At 31.6% G+C, this 24,044-nt stretch overlaps 1 protein-coding gene across 1 annotated transcript in view; it reads right to left on the reverse strand.

Moving 5' to 3' along the window:
• LOC134695302 (uncharacterized) overlaps positions 1-24,044 on the reverse strand; it is a 35,560-nt gene that overhangs the window by 10,619 nt on the left and 897 nt on the right. Inside the window, exons 2-10 of the mRNA XM_063556526.1 lie at positions 23,917-24,027; positions 23,162-23,363; positions 16,224-16,392; positions 14,189-14,301; positions 11,981-12,181; positions 5,991-6,041; positions 4,949-5,206; positions 2,938-3,429; positions 2,655-2,761 (exon numbers count right to left, since the gene is read on the reverse strand). Coding sequence (XP_063412596.1) covers positions 2,655-2,761; positions 2,938-3,429; positions 4,949-5,206; positions 5,991-6,041; positions 11,981-12,181; positions 14,189-14,301; positions 16,224-16,392; positions 23,162-23,363; positions 23,917-23,961 — 1,638 coding nt within the window. The 5' untranslated portion in view covers positions 23,962-24,027. The remainder of the gene's footprint in view (positions 1-2,654; positions 2,762-2,937; positions 3,430-4,948; positions 5,207-5,990; positions 6,042-11,980; positions 12,182-14,188; positions 14,302-16,223; positions 16,393-23,161; positions 23,364-23,916; positions 24,028-24,044) is intronic.

The following is a 24,044-nucleotide window of genomic DNA, read 5'->3' on the forward strand; positions in this document are numbered from 1 at the left end:
ACATATACAGTGCTGTTAAATTACTCCCTACATGTACACCATTGTCCATTCGGTATTAGTCCAAATAGTTATGACGTCTGGCAAGGCTATTTTATTTTTTTTCTGGGACGCCTTCCTTCGAAAAGCCTTGCCAGAAGTCATAATTATTTGGACTAATTCGGTATCTGCTATGCATGTTTACCTTTCCCCCTACAACTTGGGTAAAAGGATTGTTTGGTGCTGTGTTTATTGTTAAAGATGTTGAGAAAACAGAATTTATTATTCTTCTGCCAGATAATGGCCACATTTAACCCACAAATTATACTGCAATGGGTTTGGTGCGCATACAGACCACCACTCCCTCCAAAAATTATTCGCACAAGATTTACTGTCCACATCATACCATCTTGTAACGGGTTAAAAGAAATGATAAAAGCAGGCGTCATGTAAACTAAAGCGTTCTATTAGAACTACACCATAACTGTTAACATAAGTATAACAAAAACATATTCAATCACCGTTGAATGCAAACACGCAAACAGCAAACGATATGAAGTTCCGAACGAAAACTTATATTATAGGACAAAATCATGTGAAGAAACAATAGCAATACAACCTACCAATTGTTTCAAATACAGTTACGTTTGAACTGAATACATATAAAAACAAAATAAGGACATCAGCGAGAAACATGGCGTGCACCTGTAAGCTGCCATTTTCCTTGTCAGGTCTTGACCTCAAGGCATGGTCAAGAAAATATTAAATTTATTTATTCTGTTTATATACGAGACGCCTAAAGTAGTGTGATATTTAATTCTCAACAATATAAAAAAAATAACAATTTTTCTCGCATCTTTCCCAGAATGTTTAAATATTTAATTTCCGCGGGAAATCACACAGGCGCATTCATCGGTTACATGTAACTTTGACGTCAAATTGTGTTAAAATATGTTTCAAACGTCCAATCCCTCGTGCGAATGGGGACCTAAACACATACTGTGAAATTGAAGACTTAACGTAATATGAATCCCTGGAACATTACTTTTTGTCAATATTTTACGTTTTTAGACCCAGGAAGTCTTTATGTGACCAAATATAATCAATATTTAAGACAGCAAAGAGGATTTTATAGTAGGGACCTGAGTCAAGTCCCCACTAAAATTAAAGTCACCACTTGCCCGTTTGTTTAACCTTTGCAAGTCCCCAGTTCAGGGGGTACGTCGTTACGCACACACCCATAATAAAAGAAGCGCGAAAAATACCATAGATCGAAAATAAACTTACAATGCCATGGCTTACACATAAAAGACAAAAAGAAAATAATTGAAGAAAAGACACAACATAGAAAACAAAAGACTTAGTAACACCAACTCAACAAAAACTGATGTGATCTCATATGCTTCGAAAGGGTAAGCAGATCCTGCTACACATGTGGCACCCGTCGTGTTGCTCATGGTATTGCAAATAAAAACAACAGTATAATAGCGCTGTTCGAAAGTCATAAATCGATTGAGAGAAAACAAATCCGGTTTACAAACGAAAACTGAGGTAAACACATAAGAGGAAAACAACGAAACAACAGAAACATTAAAGTGCAACATAAAACCAAAACGACAATGCAACACACACAGAAACGAGATATAAGAGAACAACTGTCAGTTTCCTGACTTGGTACAGGACATTTAAAAAAAAAATGGTGGGTTGAACCTGGTTTTGCGGCTAGACAAATATCGAACTTTTAAGGCAATGTTAAATATTACGCTAATAATAGTCTTATTTGGTAAGTCGCATTATTAGTGAGAAGGGGTGTGAATTTTAGTTACGACATAAGAAACATGTCCGATATTATCTGTGAAAAGAATATATTCAATATCAATCAACGAACTTGTCATGGCGTTCGTAAAATTTACAAAAGATGATTTCAACTTATATCAATCAACTAACTCGTGATGGCGTCCGTGAAATTTACAAAAAGATGATTTCAACTTCACCATTAGCAACTTTCGGTTTCATAGCTATCTTGTGAGCAGCAGCCCTCTATCGCGGAAATAATGATAAGAAATACAATCCCGGGAATATCGTATCAATTGGTAGATATATACTCCGTATGCAGGCGCTGCATAAATAAATAGTATGCATGTGATTGACTTCACGTTAGCGATTCCTATCTAGAAGTTTAAAACATGTGTCAAGCTCGTTTATATATTCTAGATCTGTATTTCCTAAACAACAATATTGAACTGAAATAAAACACATCACATAGTTACGTTTATTTGTAATGCCGAAAAAACTTTGCTTCATTCCAGGTAAACAGATTGATGCCACAGATAGAGTCACCAGTTACAAGATTTTGTTTTTTAGCTTTTATCAAATAGATAAAGAATTAAACATTATATGTGTAGAGTGAACTTGTTAATGACCTATACTGTTTGACTACTTTTGATATTTGAGGTATTTACATCTTGCATGCAAGTAAATATTAGGACAAAGTTGATCGATTACCCAAATCTAATCGATAATTATATATAATAAACAGCAAAAATAAGTGATTATTTAAATCAACAAAATTCTTTTTTTTTAATCTATATATCCTGTAACTATTCTATTTTTTTTTGTCAATCGAATCATTTCATCATTAGTAATTAAAAAGGATTGTTTTGATATGATATACTTACAGCTTGAACTTGGTCCTTATGCGTAAGAACAATCATTATTTTCGGAAAGTCATAAACACTTCCTCTGCAGTAGGTTACAATTGTGTTCACCCAATATAGCAGATAATCTGTCAAAATAAATAAAACTTAAACTAGAATTGGCTTCGGCGTTAAGAGTTAATGACATTTTGATTAACTTATAATCTTGATAACGGATTACAATAATAGACTCAATTCACACATTGTTTTATCATGTTTATGAAGTATTTTTTATAAATTTCAATTAATATATTTTTATGAATACCTCTTGAAGTTTTATGTCCACTTTTCCCTGGTAGGTACTGTTCATACGAACATGGATCATCTAGTTGTTTACTTCCATCCAATACAATGATGTAAACAGCTCCGTATGCTAAATATGTCTGATGGCTGGAATAGAACACATCATGCCTTGGAAAATCGTAGATAATCATTGGAGCTATCTTTTTGTTTCGTATGTGCGTTTTACCAACCTGCGAATACATCTCTAAGAATATTTCTTTCGTGATTGAAAATTTGACCTCTTCGGTTCCTTTGGTAACGCTAAAAACGTTTTGTAACTTTCTCATAACTCCATAGTTAGTGACAAGTTGTACATGCAAGTCACTAGAAACGTTTTCATGTTCAGACAGGGTTGTGACATTTTCATCTAATACATCTTCACTGGTTGGTGTTGTATCTGGTAGCTTAACGATATTTTTTCTTTTGTTTTCTTGTAAAAATGTTCTGCTTAAGATGATTTCTTCTAGGGAAAAATCTAAATGAGGAAATATATGTTAAAAGATTTATTATAACATATGAGAAGTTGGCAAAGTCAAATACGCATGAACCGACAAAAAATAAGGAAAGCAGAATTTGTGTAGTCTATACAGTTGCAAGGCAATGCACTTAACAAAGAAGAAAAAGAAGAAACATCTATGTTCAAAGACCAAAATGTCTTCCTTGCATTAAAGAAATGTAACAAATAATGCATGCAATTCGGTTACATGCGCCTGTAGAATTTCAATAAAAGATGAAAAACTCGATATTCTGCCACTCTTCTTAAAACAGAATTCACGATGAAGGAAATATATTGAATTAGCAATACATTCATATATACCAAAAAACAATTTTGTTCAAGATCCAAAGACTTCACTCGATTCAAAACAGTTGGAAGGCTAAGTAAAATATAACGTTGACAAACTTTGAAAACCTTTAATTTCGAGAACATGTACCATTATTTCAACAGCAATCATGGTAATGTACCCATTTCCATATATAACAAATCGATTACAAAGACATAGGTAAAATATAAGAAAAGAAAGGCATCTCAATAATTCCGAAACATTTCGACATGGTGAGCGTCTGTTCATATCTATGATATGTCGGTGTTGATTATTGAGAATGCATTTTCGCGCAATCGTTGTGGTATTTCAAGGTTTAATCAGACTAGATTGATATGAATCAATTTACATAATAATCATACTGATGAAGGATACATATTATCCGAAATATTCAACTTTTTTTCATAATTTAATTCTTAATTTTTTGGTGATTTTTTAGCCGTTGTCAATGCTTCAGACTTGTTATATATTATATTTTGTAGTGTGCTGTATCATAATTATATGATTTATCGCCACATGAGACTGATCGCCGGCTTTATTCAGACATACGATATAATTATTTATAATGATTTAGCATATAACATATCACCTTTACTGGGAAAACAATGGACCGATATGTCGAAACTTGTCACTTGATAAGACGTAATGATATATACAAGAATATAAAACGTCGGATTATAAGTCAACATTTTTTACCACGAGGGTGATGAATCGTTACCAGTAACAAAACATGTACATGTTCGGTGTGAGCCAATGCTTCGAATTGAAGACAATACCTTGACCTATAATGGTTTACTTTTATAGATGATTATGGAGTGGATATCGAAATGTCTCATTGGCACTCAAGCCACATCTTCCTATATCTACATAATAACTAAAAATATATGTTTATGTGTTTTGAAGAGAAATTGGTTTATTAAGCAGATACCAAAACATGGAATTAAGAGAAAATCAACAAAGCATACTTCAAACATGTGTATGTGTAAATATTATCTTGTTTAAAAACATTCAGGACATAATGGGACCCTAACCAATTGCCTCATTTCGTAACATTTCAGAACTTGCAAATTGAAAAAAAACAAGTCTTGACATAACTATATATGTGTAAAGATATGAGATATCCGTTTCCAAATAACTTTTTCTGCAAGACTTTTTCTTTGTTTATAACATCACCTTGCTGTCCGCATAGCCATTCCTCCGTTTCAATATCAATGTATGCAAGACCAGTGTATAATTGTTTTCCATCAGTTGACATCCTGAATCTGTTTGGCTGTTTACCGCTTAGATATTTGGCTATACTTGTCTTCCCTGTACCTGGTTCTCCAACTAACACTATTCTTGACTCAAAATGTGGATAATGTTCTTCAGCCAATTGACTTAAAAGTATTGGCGCTGATTTTTTATCTGACTTCCTAACTTTAGTTGACAGACCTGGAATTCGAAAAATAACTGCAAGTTAACATGTCACCTACCAAAATTTACAAATTGGTGCAGTCATACTGTATATGCTTCAACATACGTTTGACCATTATATGACGTGTGTTCTACTCAATAATTATAATTGTACTACATGTATTTATTGAGACTTCATTTTTACACAAACTCTGTTGTTACAAATTAACTTTCGTCACTTGTAAAGTCCTAGAATTTTACCAGATCATATCGCACCTTATTATTCGGTTTTTTTAATGTAAACTCTGATAGCTGTAGATACTTGGTCTGCGCCAAGATTGGTCTTTTGATTGAACAAATGGTAGTTCGATTTTTACATTATTCATTTGTGTATTCTTCTGTGCTGAGTATTGTTGTGTTTATTTGAGAGGTAATCGTAACAATTTCATGTATGCAAGAGCTTTTGCTAACCATAAACACAGGTTCAACCCACCATTTTATCTTAAAATATCCTTTACCATGTAGCAATATGGCAGTTGTTATCTACAGTCCATAATTATAATTATAATGTTACATGTCTAATATTTCGCGGATTTTACAAAATTAACATAACGCTTATGATCTAAATATTTTAGGTATGTCATCGAATCCTTGACTTTACATAGTTTTACGCATTGTAATATATACAAGAAATACAAGTGAATAAAAACATTTACGTACACAGTTTTTGTCTATTCTTTAAGTATTGTTTTTAGGGGTTTCCCGTTTTACCATCGGTTATGCTAGTCTTACAATATCTTAATATTTGGTTACATCTAAATACCTGAGGTTGAAGTAACAAGGTTGGGAGTCTCGAAAAGTACTTTATCAAAATCTTGAAAATAAAAACCAAGATACAATATACAGGACTGCTTTCAATGAATATTTTATGTTTTAAATTTGGTGGAACTAGTTGTATCTTTGTGTACGCTAGTTTAGTATATGAGTTTATTTTTTTTCTCTGTTTTTTTTTTTTTATTTCAGAGCTTAGGTCTAGCTACTCTGAATCCTCTCGATATCATGGTATCTCTTTCTGAAAGCAACTTCAAATATTTGTGATTTAATAAAAGAAAATGCATTACTCCATTATGTCTATAATTAAATCATAAATTACTATCACGCTACAAAAATATATTTTTCGGTATGAAAAATGTAGATTGCAAAATTGACATCAACCTGAATATTCCCTAAATCTGTGTGACCGAAACAATACTCGGTTTCTATTATGTACACCACAGAAGTCATATTTCATAGAATTGTAGTGGGAACACCGTTCATTTTTATTAGACAATGTCGTTTCCAGTATAGCAATGAAAAGTGATGAAAAAAAGACAAGACTTTTTTTCATGTTTTACAGCAAAACCGTTTGGTTAAACAAAATAACAATGTAAATTATACAACTCCCGTGATGACATTCTGATTTTCACTAATTGTAATGTCGTTTGATGGTTGAAAGAGATTACATATTTGTCAAAAACCTAATTTTTGAGTTTTTATGCCGAAATGAAATTGTCATTTTATATAAAATCAAAATGTCCTATCAAAAACTTCCGTGGATATAAGAAGCCTACTTTTCTTCTGCTACTACCGGTTGGATTCATGAATTCGCACATCTCATGTTGTACTGTTAAATGAAAGTGTGTTGCATTGCATGCATTAAATCGATAGACATGCAATCTAAAGTTAAAATTTGTCAAAAGTACAGATGAATCAGGTTTTGAAATAAAACACAGTTATGTCAAAGAGTGTCACGTGTGGAGCAAGATATGCCTACTCTTCCGGAGCAATCAATATCATTTCGATGTTGGTTGTGGTTCTTGTTTTTAAATTAGTCGAGAAGTTAAGATGAATAAATTACCATGCGAGGCGAGAAAAGGGTAAAATAACCTTAAGTTCAGAAGATCGCACAACTGGTATATTAATTCCATCTTTTTGAAAAGATGTCCCAGAGATACCAGAGGTACAATCAAACTCACAGATAGAAAATAAACCGAAAGCCATTGCTAATAAAGAAAATGACAAGTAGACAAATAATAGTACACAAGACACAACATAGACATCAAAAGACTAAGCAAGACCAACCCTTACCAAAATGTTGGGATAATTTCAGTCGCTCTTGAAGGGTAGGCAGTTATTCAATAACGATACATCAACTATTGATTCAACTTTACTATTTTGAATTCTTGGTTTCATAGCTTCTTTGTGAGTTGCAATCCTCTATCTAAGTAAATCGCGATAGGAAATACAATACCTAGAATATCGTATCAATTTGGAGATAAATACTCCATATTCAGGCCCTGCTGGAATATTACTACATAGAAATGGAAATATCAAAATTGGGAAGCTGAAATAACCTCTTTTGGCGTATAGTTTTATTCAAAACTGACCCGCAATGTCAATTAAAAAATGTAACTTAATCCATATCATATACAAAAGAAATTAGTGTTATCTAAAAAGAATATGACAAAACATTTTTTACAAAATATTCTTTTTGTATATAAATAAGAAATAAAAATAAAAATCATTACGTATGCATGCACATTTTATATATAATCTAGCATTTATCTAACTGTTTCAACAAGCCCGTAACTCACAATATAGTGTTTGTGGGATGCAACTCATATATATTACAAGACTTTTTGATTGTATAAAACTGTAAAAAGCGCTAAGGTACATGTACCAATATTCATCTTTTCAGAGGGAATGACATGAATTTGTTTTTTTGAAATTTTTTATTCGAAATTTTCATTTGACCGTTAATGAATGGTTTATTCCATTAGCAATCATACCAAGTCTTTTTTTATATGTATAATGACTTATATTGAAGGAATGAAAAAAAAATGATTCTTTCCATTGAATATATTTTTCTTATTTAGACATGTTAGAAATGTAGATGCTGTTCTTTGTTTTTAAGTTGTTTAAATATTAAACATATTTTCCTTATTTTGTTTTTAATAAATTTCACCTTGGTGATTTAGACTGTTAGTCCACGAAGGTATCATCAGCCCAGTAGTCAGTACTTCGGTACTGGCATTAAAACACGGATTGTTTGTGTTATTAAAATTTGCTGTTTCAAATTGTTAGAAATTATTATACATTAGGGAATGTATTTCCCTCATGCAAAGCTTTGATTCCTTTCACGGATTTGGCTATACTTTTGGGACCTTTTGGATTATAGCTTTTCATCTTTTATATAAACTTTGGATTTCAAATATATTGGCCACGAGCATCACTGAAGAGACATGTTTTGTCGAAATGCGCATCTTGAGCAGAAAAATTGGTACCGTTAATGTTATCAACATGAATAAGTTGTTAAATGTTCTGTTTGTCTATTGCGTTCTCAAGATATAAGAAAAAAGTATATATAGATAAAAATCGGACATAACCAGGAAGGGCATTAACTCCGGTAAAGAAATGTAAAGAAACCAAAAAATCCTTAGAGCCAAAAAAGCCAAAATAAGACCCTTACTTATTTTTTCATTGCACTTTGTACATAAGTATGTTGTAGTTTTATTAATAACGTCCAAAAATTTAAGTCTCCCCAGAAGTGAATTATATCCGAACCGAATTTTTATCGAGACAAAAAATATATTTCGCAGGTTTACAAATCTGGAATGAGAGGGAGATAAATAAGTCATAATGTGATTACTGTATAAAAGTGTGAAAATTGACAATTGGATACTAGAATTTGTTTTTAAAAAATGATATGAGAATTCAAGGCTTAGTTATGTTGCCATTTTTATATCGTGTATTGCTCCCCTTTCAAACTGTGTACACTTTTTCCCCAACACGTTTATCTCAAGCTACTTATTCCTACTAAGGCTCATCGGCGGAATGATATTTGGAGGAACATAAAAAGTTGGTATAGATCTTGACATTCAGTGTATATTTTTGCTCATTACAAAATGATTTCATATTTAGCTATTACCGAATTATACCGGATATATATATATGTTAGCGGCAATAAGTGAAACTAGGCATTAAGCTTAAATCCTAGGCAATAAGCTAACGCCTAGGCATTAAGCTTATTTCCTGAAATCTGATGGAAATTATTTATCCTATTGCCGAACATAATTTTAGGCAATAGGCAACTCTGGAATTTATGCATATTTGGTGATTTATTCTTGATTTAAAGTCGTTTCTTTGTTATATTTCTAATATTACATTTATAAATATACATTCTTTTGATAGATTTTCAAATTTAGTAAGTTTAGTAATTTGTGTGAAAACAAACAGAATTAACTCATACAAATACATTCATGTTTTCGTTGTACTACAAAATTTCAAAAAAAATTTAAAAAGTGATTGTATCCAATTAAAAAAAGGTGAAATGTTTTAGAATAATTATGATATTTATTTAAAAATACACTTCATTAATCGAGCTGGTTCATTGTTGTTTGAACTGGTCAACAGTTGAAAAATTAAGATAAGACATTTGCTCACATTATTTTCAATTTTTATATTGGATAAGTAAATTTTCTTTGTTAACAGTTCCTAAATTTGTGTAACAAAATGATTTTAACACAAATTTATATCAAGTTGATATATTTATAAATAATTATGTGATGCGTTCAATATAAATAACATATTTTATGAGTGATTTTATTTCCGTTCTCTTGTGGACAGTTGTCTCATTTGCAATCATACCACATCTTCTTTTTTATATATAGGATGAAACTGTGTCCTGTAGTTTGGCCTTGGTATAATAAAAATTCTTTTGCTCATATTCAAAAGTAGAAATAAAATAAAAAGTACTCAGTATTTATAAGAAAGATGCACAAGATTTGCCTTTGAACTTTTAAGTATGAAACCGTGACACTTAGAATTCAGTTCCCTCAAAGCATATAATGATTTTACAAATTATATAATATTATTTAATTTTAACTATTTACAGTTAGTTTTTTAATTCTTATATAAAACATAGTTATATTTTTTTTTACTTATGTTTTGTTTCAAAGAGTTTAAATGTACAATTATAATATCAAAATTATTAATTACCCTTTAATTCAAGGATGTTCACTTCTGAGAAGCCAAAAATTTCTAGAATTTCACATATTTTTTTTAAACCTGATTGTTTAAGTTTACAAGACATTGGTAAAGAATAAATCATATGGTGTTGCACTTTTTTTTTCTATGACCCTTTGAAAGTACACAAATTTGATGATTTTCCAATTTTTCATCATTTTTTACCTATTTTGGGACTATTTTGGTGAGAAAAAAAATTACAGTTCTACAATTAAACTTTTTTTTTCAAACTGAAAGGTCAGAAGAATACATCCTTAATACTAATAGTTATGTTTTGATAATAAATCTTATTTTAAATAAAAATTGTTTGTTAAATTGATACAATATTTCATATTTTCCATTCACTATTTTCTTTTACGCAAATACCTAGGATATTCTAGTTAAGATAATCATAAAAGGTAGGGCGAAAGAAACCAGAGGAACAGTCACACTCATAAATCGAAATAATCTGACAACACTTTGGCTAAAAATGGCTAAACAGACAAATAATAGTACACAAGAAACAACATAGAAAACAATACAAAGCCCACCAGAAAAAGAATATCTTATAGGGCAGATCTTAGGACAGTTTCGATAAACAGGCCTCAGTTGTCAAAATGTTATTATGTAACAAATATATTTGTATTTAAATGAACAAATGTCTTTTATTTACACTCGTTTATATTTTAGGCATTAGGCTAAATGCCTACACACATTTTTTAGGATTTAAGCTTAAGTCCTAGGATTTAAGACTAATGCATAACACTATTTAGGCAATAGACTTACTGCCTAGGCGTTAGCTTATTGCCTAGGATATAAGCTTAATGCCTAATTTCACATATTGCCGCTAACATATATATATATATATAAATAAAATTAAATTTCGAAATGCTCTTAAAGTCCTTGAATTCTCTGCATTTTTCTCCAACCGGTTTCACATCTTTGTGATAATCATGGATGAATGTAAATAACGGTAACGTAACGTCACGATAATAAGTCTGTAACAATGCATTAAAGGGACGTAACCCTTACAAAGTAACGTCTTATCTGTTTAGGCTTGGTTTGTACTTTTGGATAAACATATTTTCTTTATTAATTCTCATTTCCTCGGTGATTTGGTCGTCACATTGGTAAAATAGGAAAACATAGTATTTGGGTGATTTGTTGCTAGCGCATAAATCCAGGTGTTCACTTACGTTAATCATCCTAATTTCTTCATGTCGGATTTGTTGTCGGTGAACAGTAAATCTTTTCCGTAAAGTGTTTAAGAAAGTAACTTAAGATCACTGAGGAAATAAGTTCCAAGCTGGTGCTCGAGTAATTAAGGGTTGTATTTTCGAACATTATGTGTCAAGGAAAATATAATTCAATCCAAAATAATCAAGGATAAACATGTTTTACTTACTTGGAGAGTGTCAGAGATATTTGTATTGGGGTTTGAATCAAGATATTGAAACTCACAATTACAGATGATATTCGCTATGAAATTTTAGCAGCCTGTGATAAAGTTGTGTACATCTTAATTTTTGGTTTAATTCATTTATGGAAACAGTACACGTCCGATACGATACCCCGTTTTAGAAAAATGAAACCAGGCCATTTATAGACGGGTTGACTCCATCTGTTGTGACATAATGTTTGACAGCTATGCATTTCGAAATTGTATTCCTTTTTTTATTATTGAAACGATATATCTTTCAAATTATGTTTTGTTCATATTGTTTTAATCTAAAAATGAAGAGAAAGCATTTGCCTTATTTTAAACATTACCAACTACTGGAAGCTTATCTACGTAGCATGTTCCACCAGAAGCAGGTTCTGTTAATCGACTACAAAAAACATCAACACAACCTTCTGCACCCAGTCGATAAAACTGTATTCTATTACTAGCTTTCCAAAACACACCGACACTACCTCGATGATATTTGTTTTGCCAACTTGTTATCTCCTCAACGTATCCTACATCACCGCCTGTCATGAATATAACAACCGTACAGATAAGCATGATAAGTGTGCAGCATTAGAATTAACATGATAAAGTAAGTTAACTATGAACAGGTGTTGTTTTATTACTTTCTACAATTAATCAGCATTTTGAATCACTATGACATGTGAGGCTTTATAAAAAAATCAAGGAAAAAGTAAAATCACAAAAATATAAACTCCAAAGAAAATTCAAAAAGGAAGGTCCCTAATCAAATGGCAAAATCAAAAGCTCAAATACATCAAACGAATGGATAACAACTGCCATATTCCTGACTTGGTAATCAATTCGATTGAGATGAGAATTAATGAGTATAATATATGGATAAATAAAATATGGATTTGATAATAGATATTTAACAAGGATGATCAACTAATGATAAATAACTTTATTAAAGGGCAATAGCTACGAGATATTAATAATCTAAAGTATGATATTTTTTGTTCAATCATTAATAAAAGTGAAATAGTGAAATAATAACTTGCTTTTATCAGCTAAAATAGTTCAATTTTGTCAAATTAAGCTAATAAACATTGATAATGAATTATTCACTTGCAAGTGAACCATTCGACCTCATTTAATCCGTATTCACGTGAATTCTAATTTTACTCCGTAGAAAGAGATAGAATTACGAAATTGCATTTTCCGTGTACAGTTACTTAAAGGAAAGAATGTAAACATTGAACAAGTTGAAAGTGAAACAAAGGTAAATAATTTGATTGGCTGATTCGATCCACAAAACATCAATTGTATAAAGGTAAACACGACGATAACATAGTTTGTTAATCTAAAATACAAAATTTAACAGACTTATAAAAATCCAATTGCACGATTTGTTTAATATATCTATATATTTGTTTATTTTTTACATCCCTTATATGGTCATAGAAGGTCAACTCGATAGATATAGGAAGATGTGGTGTGAGTGCCAATGAGACAACTCTCCATCCAAATAACAATTTAAAAAAAAAGTAAACCATTATAGGTCAATTGACGGCCTTCAACACAGAGCCTTGGCTAACACCGAACAACAAGCTATAAAGGGCCCCAAAATTACTAGTGTAAAACGATTCAAATGGGAAAACCAACGGTCTAATCTATATAAAAAAAAACGAGAAACGAGAAACACGTATATATTACATAAACAAACGACAACTATTGTACCATGTGTAAATCAGGTTCCTGACTCAGGACAGGTGCAAACATTTGCAGCGTGATTAAACGTTTAAATGGATCCAAACCTTATCCTTTTTTCTGAAACAATACCATAACATCACAACATAGAAAAACACACGATAAAATATCAATTGGAAGGCTTAACTCATTCAAAAAACGTAAATAACCACACACTATGAAATACATGTATTATGAAGTCGAGTTCAGACAACAAATGTTCATAATTACAAACACTCAGTCAATCAATAAATTAAATCAGACTTTTAATATATTCAAGATTTGAAAATTAAGAAAAACAAAATAAAATAGCCAATAAATTGTAGTAAAACTATAAAAATCAGTTGGAAATGGCTTTACTTATTGGTAGGATACAACGCAGAAATACCTTCTTCCAAGAATGAGATTTTCAGATTTCGAAAATGTTTTAGAATTTACATATGATTCAAACTACACATATGACATCTGACTGCTGATTACATAGATATGACTAAAACAAGTAATATGATTCATGGGACCACTTTTAACGATATATCAACGAAAGTTGACAAATATTAATTCAGTACGTTTCAAATAATGGCTTACAGTCAATACTGCTGAATTTACAATCTGGTAAGTATTTTGCTGTTAGGTAAATCAAAACTGAACATTATGAACATCACCTAACAATACTTTATTGACGGTACGCGAAATTGTTTGAACAGTAGATAATTTACTAAAATAGGTAAATTTCATGAACAAAAATCAACATGAAGTACTCAGTTTTTCACCAGATTTCAATATCTGTGTGAATGTTTCAGTTTAAAATTACTATTTCTTACCGTCAATTTCAAAATCATGCATCAAATTAGAAGCTGCTACGACTTCTGCTCCCTCAAATATACCCTTTGACATAACCCGTTCGTTGCAACTGTTTTTTGGTAAAATTTTATGCCTGTAATAATTAAGACAGGTTAGAGTTTTAAATGCACTCTTTTGTCTTCAAGTAATTTAAGCCGGTATCAAAATTGTAAATGATTCATAGTTAATAATTCATAAAAAAAATTGTGAGCTGTCATAACAATCTAGAAATAAAGTTCCAATATTTTCGACAGTGAAGTTCATGAAATCATTATGTGCTCCTTCCGTCAATCTGTTTTATTGAGATTGAAATTTTACGTCATTAATTTCCTAATAAGTTATTTGATTATGGGGAAGTTAAGGTCTCAAAGTACACTAGGAAGGCAAATCAGACAATCACGAATATAAGTATTGTATATTTGTATTCTTAGTTGAGAAGTATTTTTTTTTGTCAGCTTATGTTTCTCAATTTGCAATGAGCTAAAACATATATCTTGAAACCTTGAAAAAAATATTCCATTATATTTGTTTAAATTTGATACATGTCAGACATGCAAAATAAATGCCAAAAAAAACAAAAAAATAAATAAATGCGTTAACAAATGTATTTGAATTCATATATTACCTAAAACGTATGATCCTACATCATACCGATCATTGTCAATACTTACAAGTTTGCAACAACCAGGGCGATGTTTTGTCAGACAATTTAGGAAAATGTATGATACTCTATATATAGAATGCATAAGCCGTGTACTGATCTATTATTTAATCTTAGAAACAATAATCGATCATAAGTTTTAAAAGCTTGTCAATCATATATAAGTAATTTCGAGTAATTAGAAAAAAGCAAGATTTCAAACAATTATTATATTAGGTATTTATCCTCTTTAATTAATACATAAAGCGAGCTTCTACTTCATTTATGTGACACCAGCATGACCTTGTGTATCATAGTATTCCTTCTAAGTAGTTTTGCATATTCCGATGAAGATAAAAATAAATCAAAATAGAAATCATTTGATGACATGAGTAAGATTAGAAAGATACGGATTAAAACATCTCTCAAATCTTACTCATGCCATCAATACACAGAGAAAATGTGATTACTATAACTACCACATCGTTCGGAATATGTGATACTGTTCCGGACCATATGAGTATTTGGACTATACGTGTATGGTCATGACCATATGTGTATATACTCATATGGTCAGAGTAAATAATAAGTTAAAGGTTAATATCTAACTCTTCATAAGGTATGAGCCTTCTAGTTGACACGTCATTAAAATCACGATATCAAAGGCCATTTTATTTTATCATAATGATAAAAAGATTAACTAAATAAAAATAAGCAGTTTCACGCATTTGATTTTACTCACTAGTCAACTATAGTAAACACATTCTATACCTAACTATCGCTTTGTTATTACGCCTGATTGGCAACATGTCGACTTCGGAAGGTATTTGTCCAAAATTTCTTTATAGAACCGTTATCAAATTATCTAGACCTCTTTATCACTGCACGAAACTGCTAAGAAAATAAACTTTTCACTCTAAAGCATAAACTGTAACTGCGAAGGGTCGTGCAAAACTTAGACGAGCTAATGCAGAAAAGTTATGGTACGGCGACTCTATACCGTGTGAAAATAAATTTCAACCTACGCATAAATAAAAGAATACAAGTAGCGATGAAAACTGACTATGGCATCAATATTTCAGGTGTATGTAGCCTTTGAATTATTTATAAAGTTTATTGTATTATTGAAATGGTTCTAATGCATATTAGAAAAAAAACCACCTGTATGGTTTCAATACGCATATGGTCCGACCTGTTAATAACCCAACGAGTATATACGCATATGGTCCAATCATACGAGTACGGTCGGACCATATGAGTATAAGCATATGGTCATGACCATTCACGTATAGTCCGGAACAATGACACAAAAAGGTTGTTCATATCTTTAGAAAAGAACAAGTTCTTCATATCTTAAAAAAAAGCACAATGCATACCCTCGTGACTCGGACGTGTATGTCCTTTCAAACGCATGTGTGTCGTCATGATAATCACTCATGTAACACTGAGTACACATGTCAATTTTACATTTGATGCATGTCCATTTCATTCCATGGATCGGACTATCAGAACAGTTTTGACACATTGTTCCATGATGTAATTCTCCTAAAATATATCATTTTTTATTTTAATTTTAAAACCTTAAAATCACATGTACCATACCGATTAGTGTATGCGTTAACTACGTGTTTTTCTAGAAAATATTCTTCAGTGCCATAGTCATGATCTTCTGCTGGTGAATTTAAACTTGTATATCTCCACATAACAGCTATCAAACAATGTCAAAAGGTACCTGGCTTATAATTTGATACACAAGACGAAAGATTCGTTTCTACATAAAACTCATCAGTTATATAATACGTTGTTGCGGGAAGAATTCTGGAGGACAGGATTACTTGCTGTTTAATGGACGAACATAGTAGACACAAACGCATACAAAGTTTTTCAATCAGGTCATGCAATATCATTATGTATACTATTCGGGTTTTTTTCATCATGTCAAACTTAATTGTTTGGCTTCTGAAACAAAACAAAATATGCGTCTTTGATTCTCGATCTTCATTTATTGGAATTTGTACCATGCAACAGTTAGCAAAGCACCAACACTAAATTAATGAATACTGAATGTATCAATTCCGCAACTATTGTTTATATTGATTAAAAAAGAGAGACACCGATCTTAGGGAACAAGGAAACACTGAACTACAAAAAGATGGTAAACATGACGGACGCCTCATGCTGAATTTGAGCACACCACTCTATTCAGTACAATAGCACTAAGGATACAGTCGGTCACATTACTTTTTGACTATTATATTGGTACATAGAGATCTAAGACACATATCGGTAGTGAGTTGAAACCCTCACATCTTTTGACCATACTAAATATAGATCGTCGATTTCAGTTTTTGTTTTTCATCCTTTGTAGGAGCAGTTTGTCAAATGTATATTAAGTCCTTTAGTGTGAGCATACATAAGCGTAACGTATAAACTGGAACGGGTGAACGCCATACGATGGATCAGAGATTATAATACAGTCATACTGAAGATGGATGCTTATGAATTCGTTGATAAGCTAAGTACATGTTATGCCAAAGATATTTTTTTTAAATCGGAAGATAACTGGCATTGCCACTGTACAATAATAGAAATGTGTGTATAATCTAAGATGTTTGAAGTGTCTGCTCAAAGATGATTTGCTCGATGATGTTGCGTATTTTTTGGAGGGAAAATGCAGAACACCACGACACATTTATCTAAAACTTAATGACTGAAAAAGATGGGAACGTACTTCTTGTCATATTACAGTGGAAAATGAAAAAAATGCATTGATTGTGATCGCTGTATATAGAAGTCAGTTAAAACAAATATATAGTTCCAGATTACAAAAATTACTTACTTTCTTGACGCTTATCAGGATTTCAAAAGTAACAGGAATGGGTGAATAAAGCCTGTGTTTAGTTCTCATATCGATTACTTTCATATAAAGCATTTGATTGTATATCGTGTTCATCGGTATCGTAACTATTCACTACTGAAACAATGCCCCGTAGATTGGTCGTGAAAATGTCCGTCAAAATGCTGGTGATTTTTACAGTGTTTGTCACGTTTAGTTTACGGTGAACCGTGAAACTTATTCGAATGCCGTGTAATGACTGTCGTGAAAAGGCTGTTAAAAGTTTGTGAAAAGGCTGTGAAAAGTTTGTGAAAAGGCTGTGAAAAGTTTGTGAAAAAGCTGTGAAATGTTTGTGAAAAGGCCGCGAAGATGTGCCACCTGAAAATTTTAGTGAAAAGACCATATGTGATAAAAGTACACCGTGAAAAGTCGTTATAATGCATTTTGTGCCCATTGTGAAAAGACCGTGAACTGTAGTACTGTATTTCCTTATCTGTCGTGAAAAGACCGTGAAGAGATGCCAACTGAAAACTTGGGTAAAGAGATCGAAGAAACCTGCGAAAAACAAAAATGTACACCGTGAAAAAGTCGTGATAAATTATGTGCGCGTGAAAAGTACATGTACTACTGTGATGAATAACCCTTCACTGATTTTGAAAACTCCTGTAAAACGGTAAATGTATTTTCAAGCCATAATTTAACAAAAAATTTAAATGCTGTTTAAATCAAGTGAAGTGAAATGCATGAAAACCTTGTGTAGACATCTACATACAACTTATTTAAGTACAACGCCAGTGAGACTATGGAAACTATATTAAAATGCTTTATTTTTTTTGTAATAGTTGTGACAAAGTATAAAAGTATTAATTTTATAGAACTGTAGTAACTATGTATTGAAAACATAAAAGCACACAAATGTCAATGTGATTAAGTAGCTAAAGTCAGCTGTAACATGTATTGTAGAAATTGTGTACATCTCTTTGGTCTGATTTAACAACTTATAATGTAATCATTCAGTTCATTGCCCTTTTGAATAACTATTCCAGAAAACAAACATTTATAGAAGTTCCTGTTTATTCCAAGGAAATACTTTTAACTGAAAAGCTTTTTTTTCACCTGGATTCATGAACTATTTCATATAAAGACTGCTATATCCTTTTGCTCTTCATTTCTATAATAAATAAAGGCACATTACATATATTATACATGTATATGGAAAAAAAACTATGTATGTATTTAAATTATGTTTTGGGGGCATTTATGTAGGTTGCAGTCTTGTAATTGACTGCTCCATAGGCTTACATGTAAACCAGCTGATCTTTGAAAAAAAAAGGAAAAAAAATGCTACATAGAAACAAATTTTCATGTTCATATCATGTATGTACTAACGTAAAATTGTGATTTAATCGAAAAAAAAGTGGGTCATGCCACAAGGAATAAAAAGTTATGTAACCCTGAAGTCAAAAACTTTTTTTCTACTTTCTGTTTGCTGTTTTCATTAGGCAGCACCGCTTCCAGTAAACATCCTATCCTTCCATTTTCCAAGATTAATATCCCCAAAAACATGCAAGATTTTTTTTAAATCTATATATATATATATGTTTAAATTCAGCATAAACCTTTAATCAAACAGAAAAAAATGAGTCCAGGAAAAAATGGACTATTTTGTTTCCTGCATTGTTTTTACATGCACCGGAAACTGCACCGGTAATACAACTCTGGTACCTATAACAATAATGACACGTCTTCTAAAAAAATTCATTTACTTAGTTTCATTATGTAGCCATATTTGGTTATATAAAATGCCATTAAAAGATCTGTTTAGTTGTATCAATAAGAATAAAGCCACTATTAAGGCAGTATCCCTTTCTGAAAACTGGCAAAATTTCGAAATCAGTCATGTATATCAAATGATCTGTAAATCTCATTCTATTCTATCTTGATGAATGTTTTCTTATTATTTAGATACGCTGAAGCTAGGAGAGTATTCTTATCTACTATGTTTATTGGTTAAATCTATATATATATATTTCAATTCAGCATAAACCTATAATCAAACAGAAAATTTTTTGGAAAAATGGACTATTTTGTTTCCCTCCATGTGTTGACATGTCCTTGAAACTGGAGTTGTTATACAAGACTGGTACCTATACATACATGTACTTAAAACAGCTACAATGCTATTCCTTGCAGTATAGGCCTTCACGGTTAATGACCCTATATTGAATAAGGGGCATATTGTTTTTATACTGGAGGTGAAAAAGATTTGATAAGATAATAAAAAAACATCATTGAAACAGAACTGTCACTTGGAAACATGCATATGTTTTCCAATATTTTCGTACCATTTTCCAGATAATTGCCTCCTATCCAATATATGGCATCATTACTTTAAGAAGTTTTGTATTGTCAACTAAGAATATTTTTTTTTTAGTTTTTTAGATTTTTAGACTAAAGACAATTTAAAGACATACTATTAAATGTAAATGTCCCTTTAAAGTATTAATATGTATGGCTAAAGCCAAACTTGTCTAGACTAAGTGGCCGTAATGAGTCACAGCTATCTTTTTTACGCCTCTGATTTTTAATCCCTTTTGAACTATGTGTCCAGAAGGCCAAGTCAGAAAATACTTAAATAGCTCCCGACACATTCAAAGGGGCTTACCCCTCTGCTTATCAGATTGAACATCATTGCAGAGATACCTACCATTTCCAAAAGAGGGACGAAAGATACCAAAGTCAAACTCATAAATCGAAAACAAACTGACAACGCCATGGATAAAAATGAAAAAGACAAACAGAAAAACAATAGTACACAGACACAACATAGAAAACTAAAGAATAAACAACACGAACCCCACCAAAGACTTGGGGTGATCTCAGGTGCTCCGGAAGGGTAAGTCCTACTCCACATGTGGTACCCGTCGGGTTGCTTATGTGATTACAAATCCGGTAAATAGTCTAATTCGGTAGGTCACATTCATATAAGGGAAGGGGATTGTAGTTACGACGTAAGGAACATATCCGATATCATTTGTGAAACGGTTATTCCATAACGGTCAACCAACTTTCTATGTCTAAGTCTACGTAGTATAGTGTACATAAATATCATCTTTGTTTTATGTGGCCAGTGTTGGGAAAAAGGACCCTCCACCTCTTTCTCCAAATACATACAAAACAAAATCGTAATCGTACTTTTAGGATCCGGTAAGTCTTAGAAAACATTAACCGAAACGATTAAAGGAACCAAGTGTAACAGACTACAATATAAGTGAATATATGTCTGTGCGGTTTCTGCAAATTCAGTAAAAATCTGTTCATTGGAAATGCTCACAAACGGCATCAACACTTTGGTGATATGATACATAAAAGCATATAATATAAATAACTTAACTTACCACAAACTTGCTGTCACTCATCTTGCATCTCTATAAAGTAAATTTTAATCGACCTTCGGTGTCTTTCAAATAACCCAGCGGAAGTGATACAATAACTCTAAAAGAAACACGAATCCGGATACGGTCTGATATACTGGGAAACTCGTTTTTTCATGTTTGGTTCCAAATAAAATTGATGTGTACATTGTTTTTAATAATGTACAGACGAGAAGCAAAATCTTTTCTTTAAATACAAACATATTTATTGGCACAAAGTCATTTATTATAACAATGAATGGTTCCATTTAAAAGTCAGTCCTGTACAGCAGTATTGCATATAATAATTATTAAACAGACATATATTTATAATGAAAAGGTTATACAATATTTAGAAAAATATGAGTGGAAATAATAAGACCATATTACAATAATTACATGGGATGTTTCAAATCTAAAGGATAAGAAAAAATTGACATGAAAAAATATCACGGCCTTTTCATTGGTTTAAACAACCAGTGAACAGGCCGTGATATTTTTTATTAAGCATAAAAGGACAAATTATCACGGCCTTCTCATGGGAAATCGAAATTTCACAGTCTTTTTCTATCATCAAATATTTTCACGGCTTTTAGAAATATTTTCTTACAAAAGCCACGGAGTCTTTTCATGGGGTTTTCACGGCCCTGTGATATTTTACAATCATTTCACGGCCTTTTCGTGGGCTGGTGTTACAATGGTGATTTTTACTTTCACTTAGAATGTCATCATCTTAATGTTAAAATGAGTGTATTGAAAAAATAACTTTTTCGCCATTTTGGTTCTCGAACACCGTGCCTATACTTCGAATCATTGTCAATGATAAGACCAAGGTATTGCCTTCTTAATACGTTTGGAGCAACCAACTTATACCGATTGATTTATATTCCGAATTGTGTTTTTTTTTCTCTTTTTGGAGATCGTACACGGTTCACAGTTGTTTTCGGTTTTATCTGATTTTACTTCACTGCAAGTGAAGGCATCAAGCTTTGGCAAAAGATCCATCAAAATATAAACATTCATCTCCTAACACGGATAAGAATAAACTGGTAATCTTGTCTTTGTCTTTTCTAAATGATCAAGGTACTAGTATATTATTGCTGTCGACATGTTAAAATGTAATTATGACGTAATATGGAAGCTAGTACAGCGAGATAAAAAAAAAAAAACAGGTTTGGTATTCCTCAGCAAGTTTTGTTATATCACTAGTTTATCTCGTGTTCTACTCCTGTACAATGCTTCAAACAGGACTATTATGTGATTTAACATCCTGTCATTTTGCAGAAGAAAGAAAGATTTCACCATCTCGATATGAGACTGGTATATTTCTAAAAATTCCTAGGTTAGTATATACTTAACTAGCTATATATAGTCTACCGAGTTGAAACAATTTCATTTGTAATCTTGGTGATATGTATTACAAACCAGTAAAAGTCTAAATGACCTGTATAAAAAAAATTATGTACTTGACGATATTTCCTTTGCCGTCTGTGGCACCATTTTTTTGGTCCACCATGTTCTAAAACTTTTTACTTGTTAGGCTTGATAACTTTTTTTTATCTAAGAGTCACTTGTGAGTCTTATGTAGACATCCCGGGCGACTGGTGTATCGAATTACAATGCAAATACCTATAATAACTACTAATTACACATATATCCTTTAGTATCTGTTTTATTCTAGAACGGGACCCTTAGATATAGTCAAAAAATGAAAATCAACGGTCTCATTAATGCTTCAAAAATATATGAAAAACACATTTTCTAGACAAATACGAATGCATACACCAAGTATAAGATTCATAGCTTGAATAGGATTGCGCTAGTTTTTTTAATAGAACCCAAACATTCATCTTACCTCTGACAGAATAGTAATATCATACTCAGACTTTGTCAGATGATTGGTTTTGGCCCTTGGAACATTGAGCTCTAGAACATGTTTAACTCTTTTTGTTTAAGGTGTTGTTAACATTTGTATCTAATATATCAATATTTTTTTAGAAACACAAGTTGTTCAGCATTTTCTTATAATTTGAGAGGTTTTTATCTTAAAAATGTACAGACTGACCTGCTGGTGCGTTATCGAATATTCTTAAATCATACTTTTCGGGATCAGCTCGGTATTGTCCACTCCTTCCTGAATCCCATATTACTTCAATTAGTCTTTCAAATAAGTTGAATTTGACTATTGTTCCTAAAAAGCCTTCTCCATTGTCTTCGCATTTATGAATCCAATTCGGTCCTCTTATAACCCTAGTTCCCAGCTTTATCTACAAAAAATAGAAACAGTTATAATTTGATTGGGATTTTTCTGTAGATGTGGATTTAGTTTTTACCTAATATTTTGTTGTAAAACTATTAAACTTGTGATATACGTAAGTTAAGTAAAAAGCAAAATAAAAAAAAATAAACTTCGTGTTACCTTATAAGGAAGACACACAGATCTGTCTTGTGCCAAGTATTTCTTTATGTGAAACTAAGATAAATTCTAAACATTTGTTTTTAAAAGTGCAAATTAAACAAAGACGTATACTTTTCATTCATTTATTTTCGTGGGTATTAATTTCGTGGATTGAAGAAAAACTTGCATTTTCGTGGATAACTAATTTAGTGGATTTTGCAATTTTACAGTCAATCGAAAGTTGTCATTCGTTGAACATTTTAATTCGGGGTTAACCTGTACCTGTAAATTTGGTATCCAACGAATTTTAATGAATCACACCAGTAAGCTTTAACGTAAAACAACGTTAAGAAGTATTTTTTTCTTTCTTGGTGATGCCTAACGTAACAAAAACATGCATAAATAGCTAAAGAAACATATACCTGTCCTTGAACTTCCTGCTCCTGTTTTCTGAATCTGTTAAACATACTTCCCTCTTCTAATGAAGGACCGTATCCAAGCGACACTGAATTTTAGTTCTTGGCATATATACACTACATAAACATAATAA

Source organism: Mytilus trossulus, chromosome 13 (assembly GCF_036588685.1).
Source record: "Mytilus trossulus isolate FHL-02 chromosome 13, PNRI_Mtr1.1.1.hap1, whole genome shotgun sequence".
In the NCBI taxonomy this organism is placed as follows: domain Eukaryota; kingdom Metazoa; phylum Mollusca; class Bivalvia; order Mytilida; family Mytilidae; genus Mytilus; species Mytilus trossulus.